The sequence below is a fragment of the Caenorhabditis elegans genome, chromosome X, assembly GCF_000002985.6.
Source record: "Caenorhabditis elegans chromosome X".
NCBI classification, from domain to species: Eukaryota; Metazoa; Nematoda; class Chromadorea; order Rhabditida; family Rhabditidae; genus Caenorhabditis; species Caenorhabditis elegans.
Window position 1 is genome coordinate 4,679,417 of NC_003284.9, and position 20,303 is coordinate 4,699,719.

General features: G+C 35.3%; 3 protein-coding genes and 5 non-coding genes across 9 annotated transcripts; 3 read left to right on the forward strand and 5 right to left on the reverse strand.

Moving 5' to 3' along the window:
- Positions 1-1,573: 1,573 nt before the first annotated feature.
- K02G10.15 (Neuropeptide-Like Protein) lies at positions 1,574-3,300 on the reverse strand. The gene is made up of 3 exons (NM_001270084.4): positions 3,211-3,300; positions 2,892-2,990; positions 1,574-2,125 (listed from the first exon to the last, which is right to left on the reverse strand). Exons 1-3 carry the CDS (start codon positions 3,285-3,287, stop codon positions 1,975-1,977), a joined length of 327 nt encoding a protein of 108 aa, NP_001257013.1. The 5' UTR covers positions 3,288-3,300; the 3' UTR covers positions 1,574-1,974.
- K02G10.16 lies at positions 1,859-2,001 on the reverse strand. Its single transcript, NR_102182.1, has one exon. It is a non-coding gene; the product is annotated as an Unclassified non-coding RNA K02G10.16 (non-coding RNA).
- Positions 3,301-4,943: 1,643 nt separating the features above from the next.
- Positions 4,944-5,061, forward strand: K02G10.11. Its single transcript, NR_070924.1, has one exon. It is a non-coding gene; the product is annotated as an Unclassified non-coding RNA K02G10.11 (non-coding RNA).
- Positions 5,062-6,740: 1,679 nt separating this feature from the next.
- On the forward strand, positions 6,741-6,801 carry K02G10.13. Its single transcript, NR_070925.1, has one exon. It is a non-coding gene; the product is annotated as an Unclassified non-coding RNA K02G10.13 (non-coding RNA).
- A 1,545-nt stretch (positions 6,802-8,346) lies between these two features.
- Positions 8,347-11,782, reverse strand: K02G10.5 (Solute carrier organic anion transporter family member). Of its 2 annotated transcripts, NM_001307867.4 has the most exons (13): positions 11,606-11,782; positions 11,221-11,318; positions 10,993-11,176; positions 10,774-10,895; positions 10,627-10,726; positions 10,455-10,579; positions 10,312-10,409; positions 10,120-10,264; positions 9,884-10,076; positions 9,690-9,822; positions 9,269-9,644; positions 8,687-8,829; positions 8,347-8,633 (listed from the first exon to the last, which is right to left on the reverse strand). In NM_001307867.4, exons 1-13 carry the CDS (start codon positions 11,773-11,775, stop codon positions 8,592-8,594), a joined length of 1,929 nt encoding a protein of 642 aa, NP_001294796.1. In that variant the 5' UTR covers positions 11,776-11,782; the 3' UTR covers positions 8,347-8,591. The 2 variants fall into 2 exon arrangements, with proteins under 2 accessions (NP_001294796.1, NP_001294795.1); NM_001307866.2 differs by having other exon boundaries at positions 8,347-8,829; positions 11,606-11,776.
- A 1,879-nt stretch (positions 11,783-13,661) lies between these two features.
- Positions 13,662-13,757, forward strand: K02G10.10. Its single transcript, NR_070926.1, has one exon. It is a non-coding gene; the product is annotated as an Unclassified non-coding RNA K02G10.10 (non-coding RNA).
- On the reverse strand, positions 13,662-13,757 carry K02G10.12. Its single transcript, NR_070927.1, has one exon. It is a non-coding gene; the product is annotated as an Unclassified non-coding RNA K02G10.12 (non-coding RNA).
- A 3,584-nt stretch (positions 13,758-17,341) lies between these two features.
- On the reverse strand, positions 17,342-20,045 carry hyl-2 (Ceramide synthase hyl-2). Its single transcript, NM_076402.10, has 7 exons — positions 19,900-20,045; positions 19,769-19,850; positions 19,635-19,722; positions 18,846-18,983; positions 18,647-18,799; positions 18,333-18,600; positions 17,342-17,946 (listed from the first exon to the last, which is right to left on the reverse strand). Exons 1-7 carry the CDS (start codon positions 20,041-20,043, stop codon positions 17,830-17,832), a joined length of 990 nt encoding a protein of 329 aa, NP_508803.3. The 5' UTR covers positions 20,044-20,045; the 3' UTR covers positions 17,342-17,829.
- Between the last annotated feature and the right edge of the window lie 258 nt (positions 20,046-20,303).

A 20,303-nucleotide genomic window follows, 5' to 3' on the forward strand; every position in this document is an offset into this window, starting at 1 on the left:
GACGCACCTTGCAAAAAGTGCGCTCAAACACTGATTATGCCAAGCGAAACATGGGTGTGAAACTAGAAAAATAAATTAGATGCAAAATGGATTCGTCTATGCTTTTTCCTCAAATATTAAATGAGTTTACATCACTTGGCGCCGGGATTCGAACATCATAAATTTATGAGTTAGAAGATGCCCACGAAGGTAAGATGCGGAAATATTTGACACGTCAGCAGGTTGTTAAGTTTCGTCGTCACAGTTTTGCATCTTTTCGTATTTTAACTTATATTTTATAATCTTATATTCAATGGAGTGTGGGTGTTTGTGGGTGGAACCAGGATTGAGGATGCTAAAAGTTGTGGGGGAATTACTCTTAACAGATTGAAAAATGAAGTGCGAAAAGATATGAGGAACTCTACTGGAACTGATGGGCCATAAAACCATGAAAACCTCTCTCACCCCATTCATCAACTTTAGAGGCTCAACATTTGGAAAAAAAAGGTTTGGGCTTTTGGGATACTTGTTTTTCTTTCTCCAGATCTTTCCAACTTTGGGGAACTAGTAAGCCACAATGGTTTCATAGAACTTGATGAATAGTCAGAGGGAACAATGAAACCTACAATGAATCGAACATCAAATGAAACTTGATATGAATAAATGATAAGATCACTAGTGGAACGGAAACTGGAATTAAAGCCTAGACCAACTTACATCATCTTTTTTCATTTTTCAGTCTGAGCACAATGTTATTCCTTTTTCAAAAATTGCAACAAGAGACCAGACAAAACACTTATTGAACCTAAGGAAATGATTGAAATTTTTTTTCGGGACTGGAAACAACTAAAATTTATGAAAACAAAGAGCATCTTGGATGCTAGTTATTTTGAGATGCTAGTTATTTTGAAAATTCTAGGTTTCATTCCAAAAAAGATAATCTCATTTTCTGTTAAATTTAAAAGCTTAGATTTTTACATGTATTTCAATGGCGAGCTTTAAAATAAATTCTCCTAAAAAAAAAAAAAAAGTTGGATCCGAATTTGGCAAAACAGACTGATAATCATCATAAATTGAACAACACTTGGACCGAATGTGAGCTGCAAAAAAAGTTTGGAGCAATTTTGTGCTCACTTTAAGCTTCAGTTTTGGCAGTCTGGGATAGTTTTTCCAAGTTTTTCCCAAGCTGTACCATCTTCTGACTCTAAGAAGTGATACCAGTCTGAATATCAGAGTTCGATTTTTTACTGGACTAGAAAAGTGGTCTATGTTGTGTTGTTGCCTTGATCAGACTTACAGTTTTGTCCACACATCAAGAATTAGTGAGGGAAGAAATATAGGAGTTCAACTGTGATAAAAATCTTATGAAAACCGTTTTTTAAAACAACGCTGCACAAAAATCCTTCAAAAAAACAAAGTCATTGTATTCAAACTTATGAAACACGGTTTTTGGGTTTCTCCAAAATGTGCAGCTCGACCCAGGCCCACTCACATCATCTGGTGTGTTTTATCGGCCGATAGGTCTTTTGAAATGACGTGGAGATCCCGAAAACATTTGTTTTATTTCCCTCAATGAGTAAAGAACAAAGTGAAAGACTTCATCTGCATGAGGATAAAATGGGATCAAAGAAAAGTATCGAAATAAGAAAATGTAGAAAAGTAAAAAGATGAATAAATAAATGGGGGTGAAAATTCAAATGAACACACAATGCACAGTTTTGAAGTGAAAGTTTTCGAGAAAAAAAATGAGAGAATTGTTGTGACCATGAGGTCACTATAAATAGTAAAGTCAAAGAGCCGAAAGCGTGGGTGGGGGAGAAAGGAATGGAGAAGATAGTTGTAAAGTGATTGATAAAGCTGTGAAACGAAAGAAGAGGAATAAGTCATTGGGGGATAAGGGAGGACTGCTTTTCTATACTTATATTCACAAACATTTGTTGAACTTTGACGCTCTTCAGTCAAATATTGATATCTTTCTTTGTGTCATTCTTTAAGCTATGTCACGTCAATTCCTGTGTGACCATGATTCCGCCACTCGGCATATCCCACGGATCGTCCGAAGCGAGGGCGGACGAAAGAGTCCATTTGTGCAAGTATGTTGTCGACCCGAAAACCACCATCTCTGTAATGACGTCGCCTCTTGTGCCTAGAAATAAGAAACATCATGAATTCTCTTGACAATTTCGCGAGAATTTGTCAGGTCCTGTCAAAAACGCTACTCAACGAGCCAAACTCAAGAGGCCGCAGAGAAGAGAAAACAGTGCTACAGAGGACATGATAAATGTCTATAGTACAACTTTTCCATTCTTCAATGTTTTGGCCAATTTTGATGTTGCTATTCTTAGAAGATCTCGAGTATGCTATATTTTTAAAATGTATAATAAAAATGTTTGCTGAACGTTTATAGAAAGTCACTTAAAGCCACCAGAGACATTTAAAAATGTTTATGAAGGTTGGGCCAAGTGTAGCTCAATTTTTTGATAACGCGATATAATTTTTTAAGTGAAAATAGAAAAATTTCTACGTCTTTTTGAATACTATCAACAAAAATCAACAGTGAACTTGTTAGATGTTGACCAAAATAGCTTTTGTTGAAATTGTACTGATATATTTTGAATGGGGTAAACTTGTTAACTTTTCTAGCGTAATATCGTTGTTTTAAACTTATGCTCATTTGAAAATGTTGGATAACTATCAATTTTGGATAAAATTATGACCAGCACTTCCCGTAATATTTGTTCTCCAATTCTAGGAATGGGCAATTAGGCAAAGGTATATAAATCTGGTGAACTTTTCCAAAACTTGATTAATAGAATCATTAGTCATGCGTGATCTTATAATTCCCCCCTGTTCACTGTTCCCTTCCCAATTTCCCTCATTTCTCTCCCCTGGATCCACCTGTTGTACAGTACCTGTGTCGTCGGTGACGATGTTTATGGACGGCGTTCTTCCAGTCGTGCAACGTTCGCTTGTGCAGTCGATCCAGTCGTCCTCCTTTCCTCACCAAGAATCTACAAGACGACCCAAATTTTACAACCGTTTTTTGATGATCAAGAAAGACGGACATACGAGAGAGGCAATTTCATGAGCGGCGCTCGTAAAAATTTAGCTTTTTTTGGCAACGGAAGCGCCCATCAACTCATAAATGTCCGACAGTTGTTTTATTCTTTGGAGACACTGGTGTCTGGTATCAAAACTCAAATGTTTCTAGACTAAGGAGTACACGCTTACTTTTCATGGGCCAATGCAAAATCCATTAGGACAATGAGGAGAAAGACGATTGCTATGTCTTGTATCCTGAGCACCATTGTTTTGTTTTGTCTGAAATTTTCAACTGGAACAATAAATCATAATGAGTAATGTGTTAATTGTAAGTGACAAGATTGATAAAAGTAGACAACAATAAAAACTTGTTGTCTTTGAGAACGATGGCAGAATTGGGTGTGGTAGAAAAATGATGCAGAATTTCAAAAAAAAAAACACTCGGACACTATCAGAAAGGAAAAGCAGTTCAGTTTCATTGTTTCAAAGCTGCAGGTTTTACAAGACTCCAATTGTAACAAGGTTCGGAAAAAATTGAGGAACTAAACAAAACACACAATTTTAATTGCCAGACTCACTTCCAAAAAGGTGTTAATCGAATTAGCGAAAACAAACATTCAATTATAAATTTGGAAACCTTAAAATTGAACAACACAATTGAGCCGGTATTGTTCCTATGAGGGGCGGGGGGGGGGGGGGAGCTTAAAAATATACTGTATCAGCAAATACTTAACTATACTAATAACTAAAACTTAAATTAACTAATATTTAAATACTTAACACATACTGAAAATTCTGATACCAAATGGTGGTCAATTCTGGCCAATTCACTTACTATAAACGAAACATTACACTATTAAACTCAAACTTTTATTTCAACGTGTGTCTCTCTGCAAAAAAAAGCGAAACCACAAAAAATGTGAAACCCAAAATTTGTTCACAACAGATGAATAGTTCTTAGCTTATCACTAACAAAATCGGGCTCAATGTGCACATCGCGAATTAAATTTGCAGGTTGTTTCCGTTTTTTCAAGTGAAGATGAGATAATGACGGCATATTTGTTAAAAAAAGAACTAGTGACAGAATGAAATATTTTTAAAATCGCGACTTACCAAGAGTTGCGATTAGCAAACTATTGCAAACATGTTAGTGTGCAATTTGCAAAACGCATTTTAAATGTTGGTGGCAATATTCGGATAGTTTATGAGCAGCGTGTGCAATTGAAGAAGTTTTGACAATTTTTAAAGAATACTATTAGCGTAAGGGAGATAGGTAGGTAGGTAGGCTAGGTAGGAAGGGGAGAGGTAGCAAATCGAAGAAAACATCTCAAACTACTCTCGTCGCTGGATTTTTAGGTATGAAGCGTGTAGAAGTTTTTAGTTTTTATTCACTCAACGACTACATAAGTTTTTCGATGAAGGGAAACTCAAGAAATATTGATGCTTAGATAGAAAGTTAGATAATTGGAACAGTAAACATTGCATCATAAAGATGACGTGAAATGGTGTTTAGAAAAGTCAACATACATACTTCTCAACCTTATATATCTAGAAATTCGTCAAATAGAGGAAAATCCGGGCGCCACTTGATCGGAGTGAGAAAAAAGTGACGACATAGTTCTAAACTTCTAGAAACGCGTCAGGATACCAAATAATAACTGGTCGAGGAGAAGAAGCAGAAAGTCGTCGTCGTCGAAAAAAGAAGAGGGCACTGCATTTACATATGACGACTTCTACAGTATGCTGCGCTGTTATGGGTGTGGCCGAGATGACACTGCTGGGACATACTGTGAATGATGAGAAGACAGCTGCGGACAGGTGAATGAGTTGTGAAGAAAAACGGTTATGAAATGAGTGCATTGGGTCGGCGGTTTGTCAAATGAGTCACTTTTTTTTTTGGCGAGATTTGCGATGGAGGTGGGACGAAATGGAGAAGGAGGCGCTGTATGAGGTGAGAAACTGTTGAGGCTTCTCTCTTCTTTCACAATAATGTTCTACTTCACTGTTGCGCCTAGTTTTCTCGAACGTTGCAAGCTGATGAGAAACATTAAGACGTATATTTGGGGGGGGGGGGTGGAGTGGGGAGGCGAATAGGTCTTTAGGTTTGTCGGCATGCAACGAACGGCGGTGGGATATGATGAATCAGAAAGAGGGTGACGTTACTTAGTGAATCATATATTGGAATGTAAGTTAGCCCACCCTGTAGGAAGCAGGTGTTACTTTCTTTTCGCAATCCTAGTTTAAATTTGAATTCACATTTCGATTTCAAACAAGACCATTAGCACTCTCATTTGCAAAGTATAACACCTGAAAACTCATTTAGAGAAAGTATGAAACGCGTGCGGATAATTACTATATCCAGATTGTAGTAGCTGGGTTGATTGAGAGTTCAATTCATCAAACTGTTCGTTTCGAAAACTTTCGCTAAGTGTGTTACAATGACGAATTTATGAAGCTATGTGTCATCTCCTTCATCCAAGTAATTCAGTAATAGCTGTTTGTTCTCGTTATTTCAATTTCGCACACTATTTCAATATTTAAACACACTTATCGCTGGCACAAAGAACTAAAGAGGGATCAGTTGCAAACCATCAGTGCCCGCAAAAATATTTGTAAGACATCGTCGGTATGATTGATGTGGTGTGAAATGATATGTGATTTGCAAGTCCTTTCTCTTTTTTGTTCTCCTTTCCGAAACACACATCGAAACTATCGGGGGAAAAAATGGCGAAAAGAGATACAAGGCATATTCATATTGATGCTAATACTCTGAATTCAAGCGTAAATACTTTTTTTCGTTTTCTCACCTTCCGTTTATTAACCGGATTTGAGGAGGTGGATAGTGTTGCGTAACACTTTTGCCCTCAACAAAGAAGGGCAGGATTTCTAATGGGTGTGGTAAACGAAAAAGTGACGAGAAGTTGGTAGGGGGTTAGAATTAGGTGAAAACGAATGCATTGTGTGTTAGGTTATCCACTAATTGTTCTAGTCTTGGAAGTAAAGTGTACAGTTGTTATATTTTTGGAAGAAGCTGTAAAAAATCAAGGAGAAAGAAGCTGAGGGGTCAAGCTGCAATTAATCACTTTGGGAGGGTCAAAAGAATTGAACTATCGTTAACGTCATTTGCTGGACACAAGTGATGTTCATAATTGTTTCCATTGTCCTGTTCCTCCAACGGAAACTATCATAATCTGAAGTTGGTAGGTCTATCACGTTTTCTTCCAAATCGAACAAACACTGGCATCAGGTATATCATCAAGATAACTGAACAGATTTTCGTTTTTTTCAAGTCTTCGTCGTGTAGCCCACCGATATTGAATTGGTTGATATGACAGCGTGACCACGCCGCTAAACTATTTGTTTGTGAGTGACCTTTGTTCAGATTTCAATTTCCGTGCAGCCTTGGACTTATTGTAACATGGGCAAACTGAACTTCCTAAGCTCCTTCTTCTCGAACAATTCGATTAGGCCAAGACTTTCGTAGTATTATAATCCAAAAGTGTAAAAGACAAATGTTCGTTCTTGTCATGTGCTGATAAAGTTAAAGCTTAATTCGTTCACTAATTGCAATATGGTAGTAAAGCTTAAAATATGTTGCAAATAGGTGAAGTGGAAAAAGAAACAAAATGAGGGATTCCTCCTTGCCACGAAAAACGATAGCATACGGAAAATGAACGACCGGAAGCGAAATGAACAAAAAGAAAATTTGGCCGGGCGAAGGGTGACTAATCTGGTATCGTTCCATGCGGCGGAAATTTAATTAAACACTGGATTACGGTATTTAGGAAGGAAATGGTTAAAAAACCGTTATGCTAAATAAAAAAAAATGAATATGACTTAAGATTTAAATAATATAGTAGCTATGTATATAGTGAAATAACAGAAGACACAATATATGAAGTTGTAGTGTTTGCAAAACTATCAATAATTTTGTGTCTTGAGTGATTATAGTTGGCTGAAAAGAAACCCGGTGGAAGTGATATCATGATAAGGATATATGTGTGGTCGCGTTACGGCTACAGTAATTGATGATAGCATAACCGTAGCTTTCACACTTTTACAAAGAGATTGATAAGGATGAACATATTTTAACTATAAGGTTAATAAATATGCAAAATTAGTATATATTTCAAAAATCAAAATGTGCACATTTTATATTTCATAATGGCTTCCGGAGGCTTCAATCAAAAATAAGTTTTCACAATAACAAAACACTTGCGTCATTCAAAACTTGCACGAATTTTTGAAAGTTTATTACAAATATTGGATCTAAGAGTCAGATACACTGCTTTAATTTGAGTCATGACTGAGCCAAGTCCTGCTAGTTAAGGCTTGGACCTGAGTCTGGACGTGATTTTCAAATTTCTAGCGAGCTTTTCATCATTTCTCACTGATTATCGGCAAGGTTGAAAAACTTACCGTGAAGTTTAATATCAAGTATTGAGGAGTTGTACTATGTATGTCAACACAAAAATCGCTCTTTTGAACGAACAGAGCAATCTCGTTCTAATACCAATTTCAGATATTCTACCCCTTAATAGGAATTGGTGGCATGTTGTAAAACTTGAGATGTACAATTTTTCATATGACATATTCTGCTCGGTGCTTTTTGCGTTTTACACATTGTTTTCTGTGTAGACTGTATTGCTAGAGAGAAGGGAAGAGTTCAGTCTACCAAGAGACCATCAAAAAAACGAACTTTGTAAAAAAACAATTGTACTTCCTCGATAACAACGTAATAGACGTATAATTATATTAAAAAATTTACAGTATTTCTCTAGATTTCAGATTTTTAGTTAATTGCACAACTGCCTGGCAAATTTATCCTTTAAAAATTTTGGATTAAAAAAGTCAAATTCAATCAAGATCAAAAAAGGATGTTAGGTTTAATTTCTGTATCTGAATTATTTTCAAACACTTTCAATTTCATATTCTTGGATTAGTAAGTGACTCATTTGATAGGAAACGCACGGAGAAGGAATTAGTAGAATAATAATCAATAAATAGATTGAACCAGTTTTGAACGTGTTGTCAGACGACCGAACAGTTTAGCATGTTAGTTATTTATCAGAAAGTATTTGGAGATATTACATATCTGCATCTGCAAACGAAACATTAATATATGAATTTAGAGTGAGGCGAGGCGAGGGAAGACAAAATTATGTCATCATATCTAATCTCCTTCAGATTTCGGAATTGTTCCCGAAATTGGGGAGTATATTGAAACCGGCTTCGCATAATTATTGGGGTTGCATAAGTCAAAATCAATTATAAATTGACGAATCCCTCAATCCGAAAATCGTGAGAACATTGATTGATAAATTTATGAAGAGAATTCTTTATTTCAAAAATGATAGGTATGGCAGAATAAATGACAATAAAACATATAAACAACAACCAAATGCAAATAATTTAAGATCACACAAAATAGATATTCGTTCGATGAACTTAGAAATAGAAATCAAACACAGATAGGAGAACACCCGGATTTGTAAAGTTGACTTTGAAAGTGGACGATTATATCCCGTTAACAGAAAAAATAAACACGTCGAAAAACTGAAGATGACGAACTAGTACACCATTGTTTCGGGCGACAATCCGCTCGGCAAATTCTAAACGCAACTTGTTAGTTTAACTAAAAATAAAACTATCTTCACAGTTGCACCTTTTCATATGACATTTTGACAGATTCAGAAGTATCAGTCTCTAACGTTCGACACGACTCTTTGCCATTCGATTTATCGGACTCTTGGTAGCAGTATGCGGCAAGGAAAAGCAGAATCCCTCCGGTGAACTTGACGGCAATCGCTGAAATTCAGATTTTTAGATTTGTTATTGAAACAAAGAGCAACAATACAAATAAGACTAGAATAACACCTCATCTTTTGAAAAAGTTGAAATAGAACATTACTTGATAACAGGGTATTTTCAGAACATCTATAATTTAATTTTTTCATTTAGCTAAAGCTGCAATTTTGAGGGCAATTGTCAAAACTGCTGAATGCTACAATTGTCAAAAAGTATATTTTTCAATGATTTAAGATGAATTATTGAATCTTATAGACGTAATTCGGAAAAAATGTACTGTGAACACCGGTTGTGGCTATAATTCCCGAACCCACACGTTTATTCCGTGGTACTTAGAAAAAATTGGTTTTTTTTCGAGTAATTGATCCGAGTAATTAACTTAATTTATTAAAATGTTCTACCATATTTTCTGTAGTTTAGATATTCCCACAAAACTCACTGAAATAGAAGAATGCCCATCCTAGATTTGAAGCATTATAGAATTGGCATTTTTGAGACACGCAGTCCTTTTGCCAATACATGCAATTGACATCAATGATGTATCCAAACACTATTGCTCCTGGAATACTTCCAAGAATCCTCATCCAAAGCCAACCGAAGCAAGTGAAGTGATCACGATGTTTATGATTCACAACTCGCAGTGAAGAACTTTGCAGGACCGGAGCTGTGATAAAAATGCAGAAGGAAAGAGCTATGAACATTATGATAAATTGGTAGATCTGTTTCTGACATGAAGCATCGCAATATCCCTTCTTCACAATAGTGTTTTTTGAGCATCCACAATTTGTCCAGTTTGATGCTCCAAACTTTATGCCCTATAAGGAATTATGCTACTCTTTTTTTTAGTAATTGCAACCTACAGGCATATCTGCACAACCAGCATGGCAAGGTGAAAGGAAAGTTAATTTGCTATCTTCTGAACAGACTGGGTTGAAAAATGAATCGCAATGGCAGTTTTCACTGCAAGTTTCCAATGCACCATATCTCGGAAGGCTGAAGTTGTTTTTTTGTTCAATTCTTCATATAAAATTCGAATAAATAAAATAAATCTTACTCAGAAGAAGGAACATTTACTCCATAAACATTCAAAGACTCGCACCGAATGAGCAAACAACTACTGCATCCAGCCGCCATTATCCCAAAAACTATCACGAAATACATAGACGGCTTGAAGCGATTTTCAAAAAGTTTGGAGATTCTTCCGCCAATGTAGCTGGCCACAATTCCAACAGGCACCACAACCCCACCTAAATTTGATTATACTAAATTACTCTTTTGGATGTACCGTACCTGTTATAAGACTTGCATTTCCTGATGAGAAACCAAGAAGGGTTTCCAGCAGTTTTGGAATAAAAGTGATATATCCATTCATGAGCATGGCTTCAATTGTCTGCATCAAAATTACACACATGCAGGTTTTGTTTTTGAATAACATCTTAACAGTTTAATTTTTTTTTTGAAATCGGAGTAAATTCAACTTACAAATATAATCTTGAAAAACTCGTACTTATGATCCGAAAAGTCTTTATCCAACGAGGCGTCAGTTCTGTGAACATCGTTTGCTTTACGAACGGTAGTATCTATAAATGTTGAAATAACTGAAAGTGTGTTTGGAAAAAGCTCACCTTTCAGCCTTTTTGGAAACATAATCAAGGGGAACGCTGTAAAGAGAGCAACAAATCCACACACCACAAATCCAATCCACCACATTCCAATAAACCGTGGGTCTGCACTGTTATCAATGCCCATTCTTAAAATTGTGTGAATTTTTGGTAAACAATAATTTAGAATACTTACTCAGCTGGACTTGTCCTCCAATCGCCCCACAATCGGAGCATAAACCCACAACCTACAAATGCTAGGGCAGGTCCAACAGTTGAAGCAATCATGTAGAGAGCTGTAATTAATACTCTTAGAATTTTTGTATTGATGATAAATTGATACCTAGATTCCTTCCAGTTCGTTTATGAGAGTCAAATTCATCTAAGCATGTGATTCCATAAGTGAACAATGGGCTCGCTCCGATTCCAACAAAAGCTTGGGAAAGTAGAAGCAGTAAAAGCTCTCTGGAAAATAAATATTGATTTGTTCTTTGCTGATCATTTTTTGAAATTTTTCTATATATAGTTCTTGGTAGATACATTAATCGAAGTAAAACCCTACCTATGCGCAGAAAACGTGTCCGAGCTTCCCTCACTACAAACTTTATCAGGACCACCGGTAACACAAACATCTTTCTTCACTTCGCCAACAGAATATGGTCCTGCTGTGTATTCTGGAATGATGACCAGAATGCTCCCAATTCCAACAATCATCATTCCCAGTCCGATGCATTTTACTTTATTCACTGAAACAGGCTGTTATAAGCTGGGACAATTAGACAAACGGTACCTTTGGTTGCGTACAATGCTAGCGGAATGAGCATTACTGTTACAAAAACGTCATATGTTGCCGCGAAAATCCCACTCTGCGTAGAGGTTAGTTTGAATCTGAAAGTAAGAAGTTTTTTTATAACTTGGTGAAAGAAAAATGAATTCATAACGGGTTATTTTAAACTTTAGACGATTGTCTGGTTTTCTTACGTGCAAAATGTTGCCAGAAAGTTTCCAAGGTTTGACAAGAGGCGGCTAAAATCTTCCAAGCAATCGTGATCAAAAAAGTTTAAATTCAGAAGGAGAATTCAACTTTTCTCAGAAAAAGAACCAATTCTCGACTGACCTATTTGTTTTTTTTAAATTAATTTTTAAAGTTCAACAAATTCAGCAGTTCTGCTCACCTTTTTTCAATCGAACTGATGGAAACTGAAACCAATCCATTTACAATTGCACCTTGCAACATTGCATTCGCTGATAAAATTGACATAAACGGAATAAAATTTGAAAGCCATTGTAATCCTTTGGGTCGAAACCACGAAAACCCAAATGGTGTTTCGTCGGCTTCACCCATGCTGAAATAAATGTTATTATAGGATATTTATAAAAACAGTTTTCAGAGAAAACAAACGTTGTAGAAGATGCCAAGAATGTTTCAGAATAGGATTTTTCAGATATATTGATTTGGTTGCGTTGCATAAATGCTTTATTCAACGATTCAACCGTCGCCCGCACAATGTACTAGTTCTATTTTTCAGATTATGCAAATACAATGGTCTTTTTTGTGTGTTCTGGACAAGACAGTGTTTGTTCTTCTAATACTTGTATAAGTGGACATCAAGGGTGCGCAATTTCGATATTTTCCAAAAGTTGGCAACTGTCAAAAGTTTCAAAAACAAGCAATTACCAATGTTGCCAAATGCCGGCGGGAAGTGTGAAGTTTTGAAATTTATCATAGATATTAGAGCGTGTATATGTTATTTGTGACAGAATTTTTATTTCCCATGTTCAAAGTGTCTAAAAAGCAATATTTTAGGTGTTTCCTTAAGAAAAAACAATACTGACAGAATTTAAAGAAATTTTTAAATACGAGCAGTGATAATTTCCAGAAATTTTTGCAAATTCAGCAGTTGCCGAAAAATTTTGCCGCGTTTCAACATTTCCAAAATTGGCAAAACTTGGTTAAAAAGTTGCAGAATTCTGATAAGATATGGTTGAAGTTGGTTGGAAAATGGCTAAAGTTGGATGCAAAACGTGGCTGAGAAGTTGCAGCGAATTGCCAAGTGTACTATCAATTATTTGTCTAATGAAAAGTGAAAACAAAAATAAGAACACAAAACAAAAAGTCTGCACGTTCTGTGGTGATCGAAAATTGAAGAAAACTTGACAAGTGACAGAAAGCGAGAAAATCGACGCGTAGGAAGAAACCCCCGCAAGGGACCAATGGATATAAAAAAGAGGAAAAAGTTCGAAGTTTTTTTTGGGAGCAGATTTATGAACGGAAGATAAATGATTTGGAGCAAAACAACATAACGTTTGAAGTAAAACGAAAAACTAGGAAAATATAAAATTGTCTTTTTTCCATCGAAAGATGGATTCATGACTCTCCTCCTCTCTTTTCCTTGAATGCTAGTTAGCTAGGCACGAACAATTACATTTTTCTGTGCGTTCCCTCATTTGACTCGGTCCCCAAAACATCTATTTCTTTTTCCCTTCTGCTACTCCCTCTTTTTGCTTTGACTCTATCCATTCATCTAAAAGAAGCAAAAGAAGGAGAATAGAGCTCTCCTCGCGGATTTTAGGAAAAGGAACATGTTTACTCTCTCAAGTCCTTGCCACACTTCTCCAAACTGGAAATTACTTTATTATTTTCAAGGGGCCTGTGTTTGTTTTTTAAAGTTTTCAGATTGTTCTCGAAAATGTGCGGGAAGCTTTACCTTTTACGAGCAAAAAACATATCAATTTAATAAAACTGATTGAAATAATATTTTATTGTTTACGTGAACTACGTGAACTACGGAAAATGGAGAAATGATTTTAACAAATTTATATTATGCTAAAATGTCAGAAACTTGTTTTAAAATTTATAATACAGTTTCAAAATATGCATATTTCAATTATTTAAACATAGAACTTGGTGAAAATTTAGTTTTCACAGCTTTTTTACTCAAAGTAAAACAATTTCCAATTTTTTTAAAAGTTATATTATATTATGGTATTTTGTCATTTCAGCCCTTTATAAAAGGTTTTAATCATTTCCCAACAGGCTTTAGTCAACGTTTAAAAAACTGTTTCCTCTAATATAGAAATAAAGACCCCGAAAAGCGTGAATACTTGATTATTTTCCATGTAGAGTGAGGGTGGCTGTATCAATAATTCGTAAGGTTCAAAAGCTCTCAAGCTGCTTTCCAAGTAGAGCAAAAACTAGAAAAAGTGCTCAAGAGCATGCTGGTGTGGTCAAAAAAGGGAAATGTGAAAAGTTGGATTTGATGCCATAAATTACATCTCTCAGCGCCCCAATTTCCGGGGGCTGCGTATAAAAAGAAACTGGCTTTTCTTATGCAGCACGTAGCACAAATGCACATATTTCAATGAACTTTTCAGAAACTTTTTTTGCGGGTTGCGGCAGAAAAACGAATCAAAGGGAAAAAACCGCAAGACGAGAAAAAAGTTCGGAAAAAACTATCGTTCTACCCAACTAAAACTTTCAAAGAAATGATTTTTTGATTTTTTTTTCCCTGAAGAAAAAAGGGGCATCGCATCAAAAATGAGAAAAGGAAGGAACTAGAGAAAAACAGCAGAAAAGTAGAAGAAATTCAAAAATTTCACTACATGTTACTGTACATGTCCTATACATTTCATTTCACTGTAGATTTCACTATACATAGATCACAAAGAAGATATGAAATAAAAGTAAACAAAATTCAATAAAAATAATAAAGTACTCTTATAGTCCAATGAAAAAATAACCCAGACGCAAAATTGTGTGATTCTTGGACCAAAAATATTATACTCGGTCTCGACACGGCAAATCTTGAAAAAGTACAACATTGAAAATTTCAACCATTATAATTAAAACACTTCTAATAAGTCGTCGAAAAAAAACTTTGCAAAATCGATGCATTTTTCGCAGGAACGAAATTTTGAAAAAATACAGTACTCGTCAAAGGTGGCCGTCCTTTCGCATCAAATAAAAATTTGTCGTGTCGTATTTATAGATCAGAAAATTGCAAAATTTTGCGTCTGAATAAGAGCTGAAATTTAGTGGAAAAAAACCTCTCTAGTCTCATTTTTACACATTGTTGTAACTTCCGCAATTTGATGAATATAATTTTCTCAATTATCCATTCATTTCAATAAAACGTAGTATACGTGTCATTTCCAGGGTTATACGAAATGTTTACAAAAAAAATTCGCAGGTTTTAAAAATAATGGTTTTTTTTTAATTGTAAGGAAAATTTGTAAGAACCACAAAGTTAACTTTTATTAATGTCAAAGAGAAGATTTTTGAAAGAGAAGATTTTTTAAACGTTTTCTGTTAGTTTAATGTGAAATTTTGTCAATTCTGCCATTCTGCCAGCACACAAAAAAAAATCAAATAAAAAAGTAAAACGATTTATTTTCAATTCCATAGTTTATTTATTTTCTAAAATTACACCACATCCTAATTTTATATCAGAAAAACTACACGAAAAACAACAAATACCATTTAAGACCACCATATGTTGTAACCATTAAGTTTCCTAATTTATTATATCAGACTTAGATGATTTCCCAGGTTTGTAGCCTAATTATGACTTGTTGAATTGCTGAGAAGAAAATGTCAAAACCGGAAAAGGAAGACTAGTGAACCGGGACAAGAGGAAAATAACGATTTGGAAATGGAAGTGCCTATAATTTGCTTATTTTACACATCTATTTTACACTATTGCCAAAGAAAAAATAAATCTGTTTGGATTAATTTTCTAGTATTTAGAAAATACTTTTTAGGAATATATTAAGTGAATTTTATATTTTCAAAAAAATAATTCAACATATGAAAAGCGAGAAAAAGACATTTCAAAATGCAATCGCAATAATGTGTCTCTAGATACGCATGAAGAGGGCGTTTCAACTCGATACCTCCCTTCATCAAGGTCAATCAGATATGGGGGAAGAAGATGTTCGAAACGCAAGTGAAAATGACCCGTGCGTCAGTGTTCTTCAGCTTTAGCCAGTTTCCCCCCACTGTCTAGCCAAGAACTGAGTTGTAAAGGGTAAGACAAATAAGTTGTATCGTTTTTTTCTTGTTCGTCGAAACGTTAGAAGATGGGGGAAAACAGACAGCGAGGGAAAACGGAAAAGATGAAAATGAAAATCAAATTGGTAAAAGCTTTCAAAAGTGGGTGTGATATATATTCAAATACGACACGCAGGCCGTCATCGCAAGAACAGTGACCTAGATGGGAGCGCGATTTAACTGCGACGCATCCATTCCCGCATCCTCGTTTTCCTGAACACAGCCAGAACGATGAGCGGTGCCCCGTTCTGAATAGCCGCATGGATAGCCGTTGTTTCTTTACTAGCATCGCTACTGCATCTTCCGCTTTTTCTTTCTTTTGGTCAGTGTCAAGTTATCTAGGATATATATGGAAAAAGAGATGGATGAACATGGGACACCGAAAAAAGGAGACGAACGCGAACATGGAGAATGAATGAATGGAAGATCCCCTATAAGATAGTGAGACTTTTCCTTGCTGGCTACTTAAAGAGTTGAATGATTAGATTAGCAACCGGTGACGTTGATCACTACTTAATGGACAAAAAAATGATTGATTCATCATAGTTAACCAACGCCTGATGGGATTGATTATTGGTTAATGGGTATAAAATTGATATGTTTATTTATTTATCAGAGCAAAGCAAAAGTTTTCGAATATTATAAAAAATGTTGGAAAATGTTAAGAGAAACTCAATATCAATCTAGTCAGAATCCTCATAAACAGAAGTATTCATATCATGGTCTAGACGCGTCAAATTAGTTTGATAGCAGAACATGGCAAAAAACAATATATTATACAAACTGAGAACAAAATGGAGAGTCGTATAATGTGCATAATGTTTGAAAACAAGCTGAATTTTGGTTTTTAGATTTACAGTTGATTTTACAAGTACCACAAAAGGCTTTCTCAAATTTCGGTAATTGAAACGCAAATTTCCTCTGTAAAAAATGAAAAAAAATGTCGAACAACTTATTTCGTCATTTTGACTTGAAAAAATTTTTTTTTTAATTCTCAAACTTGTAATCCAAATCCAAAATTTTGAAAAATGTTAGAAAAAATTCTAGGGTGAAACACCAATGAAAAGTATATTAACACACTATTGAGAATATGTGTACTTCAAACATTAAATAAAATTATAATTGTATAGTTTAAAACATTTTGGTTCTCAACTCAAAAATGTTCAGAAAGTTAGAAAAACTTTTTGCAGTTACCGCCTCCGAAAATCCAAAAAGTTGCAATAAAAGAAAGGGGTCTAAAAATCGTGAAGATGCGAGAAATACTTATGACTTCTGGTTTTAAAATGTACACTTAGTGAATTTGTATATTTTGAAATACAAAAACAGAATAATTTGGAAAACAAACACACTATGTTTTCAAATTACACTTGGACAACACGTGTTCCTGTAAATTTCCAGTTGATCAATGATCGAATTTCCATTTAAGATGTTTAATAGCTTAGTGGAATGCTGTTAAAGACTGAATTTAAATTCGAGACTTGGTTTCAGGTTGACCCAGGCAGCCGTATGTTGAGACATGCAGGTGTAGATTTCCACGGGATAGCGAAGATATTGTTTTTTCCACAGGCTATTATAGGTAACCTTAGGCAGTTCCAGGCAGGCGTAGGTTGCCTTAGGCTGGAAAAGGTTGGCACAGGCAGACTGACGTAGACTGACTCATGTAGGCGTAGAGGCCTAGATCGTCAAAAATAACAGCGAAAAACGGAAAAGTGAAAAATTAACTTCAAAAAATATTTCACAAGTATATTTTTTGACAATTTTTTACGAAATGATTAAACCTAAAAAGTCTCCTATGTTATGTTACATAAAATATCATTTCTCAAGTTTCTCTTCAGGCTTCCAATATTTCGTCTCAAAACTATATGTTCTCATTTATTACGGAACAGATTTGATAAAAAACAAAGGCAAGAAGTACGGAACACTAATGTGGCACGCAGTTTCCAAGCATTTCAATACTTTGGTTTTTACTCGGTCTTTTGATTTGACAATGGGGGAGGGTTCGTTTGCGTAGGAGAAGCTGAGCAAAAAAGGAACAAGCTTATTTGTTGGGGATGAGGGGGGGGGGGGAGTGATGGAAGAAATTATTTGGCAATAAATGATAAAAGCAACAGAAAAAATTGAAAAAAGGATAACTTAAAATTTAAGGTAGTAAAAAGACAAAAGGCTCTAGAAATAAAAATAGGAATGAAAATTCGAAAAAAAAACAAAATAAAGTGGAATATAGGGATCTTGGTTTTGAGATTAGATGACAACTAGTTTACTGTAAAAACGTACGTAGAGTACTTGCCGGAATGTAAATCTCTCGGGGGTCAAAAGAAACAAACTATAAATAAGAACGAAACGTTGAATCTAATCATCTTTGTTTTTGTTTTGTTGCTTGGCTTTTTCACGATTGACCAGAGATTGTTCATCAAAATCTTCACGGACATCGTCAACAACTCCTTCTTGAATAGTATCGTAGGCGATCTAAAAACATATATTTTAGTTAATTACAGTAAGAATTTTTGCTTAGTTTTTCGTTTGGCCACATAGTTTAAAAGATGCTGATTTTGGTTTTTTACCTTCACTACCGTACTACCGTACTACCATTTGTATACCGTATTTTGCTATGTTTAATGAATTCCACCAAACCAAGAAGTTGATTTTAATGATAACAATATATTGCTCACTGGGATAAAAGTTGTCAAAGTTGTGGTGCAATACGGATGAAAAAAAATTTGCATAACATTAAAAAATTGGTTATGAACTTTTTAATACGCATTGGTGACAGGTAAATCCATAATAATTGTCAGCAAGTTTAATACATAATTTTTTTTTGTTGTTTTTTAACATAATTGCATCCAATTTTTTACCTTGAACAGAATGTAAGCCCAGAAGATGTGAAGAATGAGAAGTGCCGTTAACAGAAGCATGATGAATCTTGGGGCTTGAGGTTGCTGGTCAAAGTTCAACCATTCGTAGTCGTCTTGGATAAGAGCTGGAGCATCAAACCAAACGGATCTGATGATCCAGAATGGATAATAGACAAGCCTCGTGGCCACCCATACAAAAAGAACTCCGGCGAAGCAAATCGTCAAGGCAGTTTCAAATTGTTCGTATCGAAGAATCTTTCCGACATCACTAGAAATATTTGATTTTGAAAAGTATTGGCCACGCAAAAACTTACATCAAAATATCAACTGCGTCGTGACTGACAAGAATCAGCGTTCCAACACGAACCATATTCATCGTCCATGAAACACCAATAAGTGCGAGGGTGATAAAATGATGAACAAGCATTTGCCAGAAATCACTGCGCTTTGCATCGAGGAAAAGAATTCTGCAAGAATTAAACAGTAACTTATGAACCTTTCCCATTAAATTACCCAAAAACGAGAGCAATGTAGAATCCTCCTTGAATCCAGTAGTACCAGGCAACTGCATTGGGGATCGGGTGGAACGGCCAGTTTCTCCAACATTCCGTGATATCATACAAATGTGATTCATGTAGCACAAGGTACAACCTGTGTAGAAGATCAGTTAAAGAGCACAAAATAGTTATGTTTTTTTCTGACTTAGGCCCCTGACTTTGCTATCTCTTGTCATCGACAATTTTTGTCTAGCTACTGATAAGCAACTAGATTATGAAAATACATTGTTGCCCTGCCAACTATCGATTTATTTATGACAGCGAAAAGATAACTTGAATCAGTGCTTGTTTTTAATATAACCGGTACTTGTAGCTGCTGAGAACTCCTGAGTGTTTCGAAAATGTTAACTCACGAAAAATGAACCTATATACCATTTTAAACAACTTTAGGCTAATAAATGATTTTTTCTAAAGCCAAAAAAAAAGGGAATTCACGTTTGAATTACTCAAAATTACAAATTTTCGGATTTTAACAAGATACATAGCCGCAAAATTTGCCAAAATTGGGAAACATTGTTTCAGCAAAAAGCACACAAAAAAACTACCGAAAACTATATGAACTTGTTTGGAAAATAGTTAAAGTTGATTGAAAAGATGCAAAAATAGGCGGAGTAGTTGTCGAAGTGTAAATTTGGTTGAGAAGTTGCTAAAGTTGAGTGAAAATTGAGGCAAATTTTCGACGTTCTACAGCTATTAGGGAAGTACCTTAATCTTAATTTTTTTTCATTGCTTCAAAAAATCTTACCCGCAGACAAAGGAAATTGTATAGTATAGAGCTCGCATTGCGCATTCAGCCATTCTGCTGTATTTCTTCTCACGATCCAGTGTTCCCCCTGAAACAAATTTCAAATTTCTCGTTTTTTTTTGGAGAACTCTCACTTCTGGTCTCCGGTGGATTTTTGCGGCTGAGAAAGTGTGCCAATGGGACGAAGATATAGTTTTCAAAGACAAAGCGATAAATCTGAAAAATTATTTGATTTTTTCACCTAAAAAGTGTGCAAAAAACTCACAATAAGTGAAATTCCCGTAAGAACAGTCATCCAAAGGTGAGAATAGTGTGGGTACATGTATCCGGGCTCCGTAGTTTTGTTGTACATATCAGACCAACTGACGCCACGTGGCAGCCAGTACAACGCGTCCGTCCACCAAGGCATTACTGAAAAAGTGAACTTTTGAGCGTGTTGAATTGCGAAAAAAGAAAAAAATCGAAAAAGATAACAGTTTGCGGATGAAAAAGTAAAAATAATATGGGTGGGTTGGAATGCGGGAATCAAAAAGAGTAAAATTTTTGTTAAAATCATTTTTGCTGATTCATTCTGTTAAACAAACTATAGCGAACGTGAAAGAATAATGAAAAACAAACGGGCCCAATGTTTGCGCAGACATTGACACTCACTAGCATCCAAAACTGCAA

What these genes read in the sequence shown, in the direction of transcription:
- K02G10.5 (NM_001307867.4), bottom strand. Translation starts at nt 11,775, where the DNA reads ATGGGTGAAGCCGACGAAACACCATTTGGGTTTTCGTGGTTTCGACCC. An exon ending in ATCAGTTCGATTGAAAAAAG is followed by an intron (nt 11,319 to 11,605) that starts GTGAGCAGAACT and finishes TCTTACTTTCAG; the next exon opens with ATTCAAACTAACCTCTACGC. An exon ending in CTGGTTGTGCAGATATGCCT is followed by an intron (nt 9,645 to 9,689) that starts GTAGGTTGCAAT and finishes AATTCCTTATAG; the next exon opens with GGCATAAAGTTTGGAGCATC.
- hyl-2 (NM_076402.10), bottom strand. Translation starts at nt 20,043, where the DNA reads ATGCCTTGGTGGACGGACGCGTTGTACTGGCTGCCACGTGGCGTCAGT. An exon ending in TACATTGCTCTCGTTTTTGG is followed by an intron (nt 18,800 to 18,845) that starts GTAATTTAATGG and finishes TAATTCTTGCAG; the next exon opens with AATTCTTTTCCTCGATGCAA. An exon ending in GACGCAGTTGATATTTTGAT is followed by an intron (nt 18,601 to 18,646) that starts GTAAGTTTTTGC and finishes AAATATTTCTAG; the next exon opens with TGATGTCGGAAAGATTCTTC.
- K02G10.15 (NM_001270084.4), bottom strand. Translation starts at nt 3,287, where the DNA reads ATGGTGCTCAGGATACAAGACATAGCAATCGTCTTTCTCCTCATTGTC. An exon ending in TTTGCATTGGCCCATGAAAA is followed by an intron (nt 2,991 to 3,210) that starts GTAAGCGTGTAC and finishes GTCGTCTTGTAG; the next exon opens with ATTCTTGGTGAGGAAAGGAG. An exon ending in CATCGTCACCGACGACACAG is followed by an intron (nt 2,126 to 2,891) that starts GTACTGTACAAC and finishes TCTTATTTCTAG; the next exon opens with GCACAAGAGGCGACGTCATT.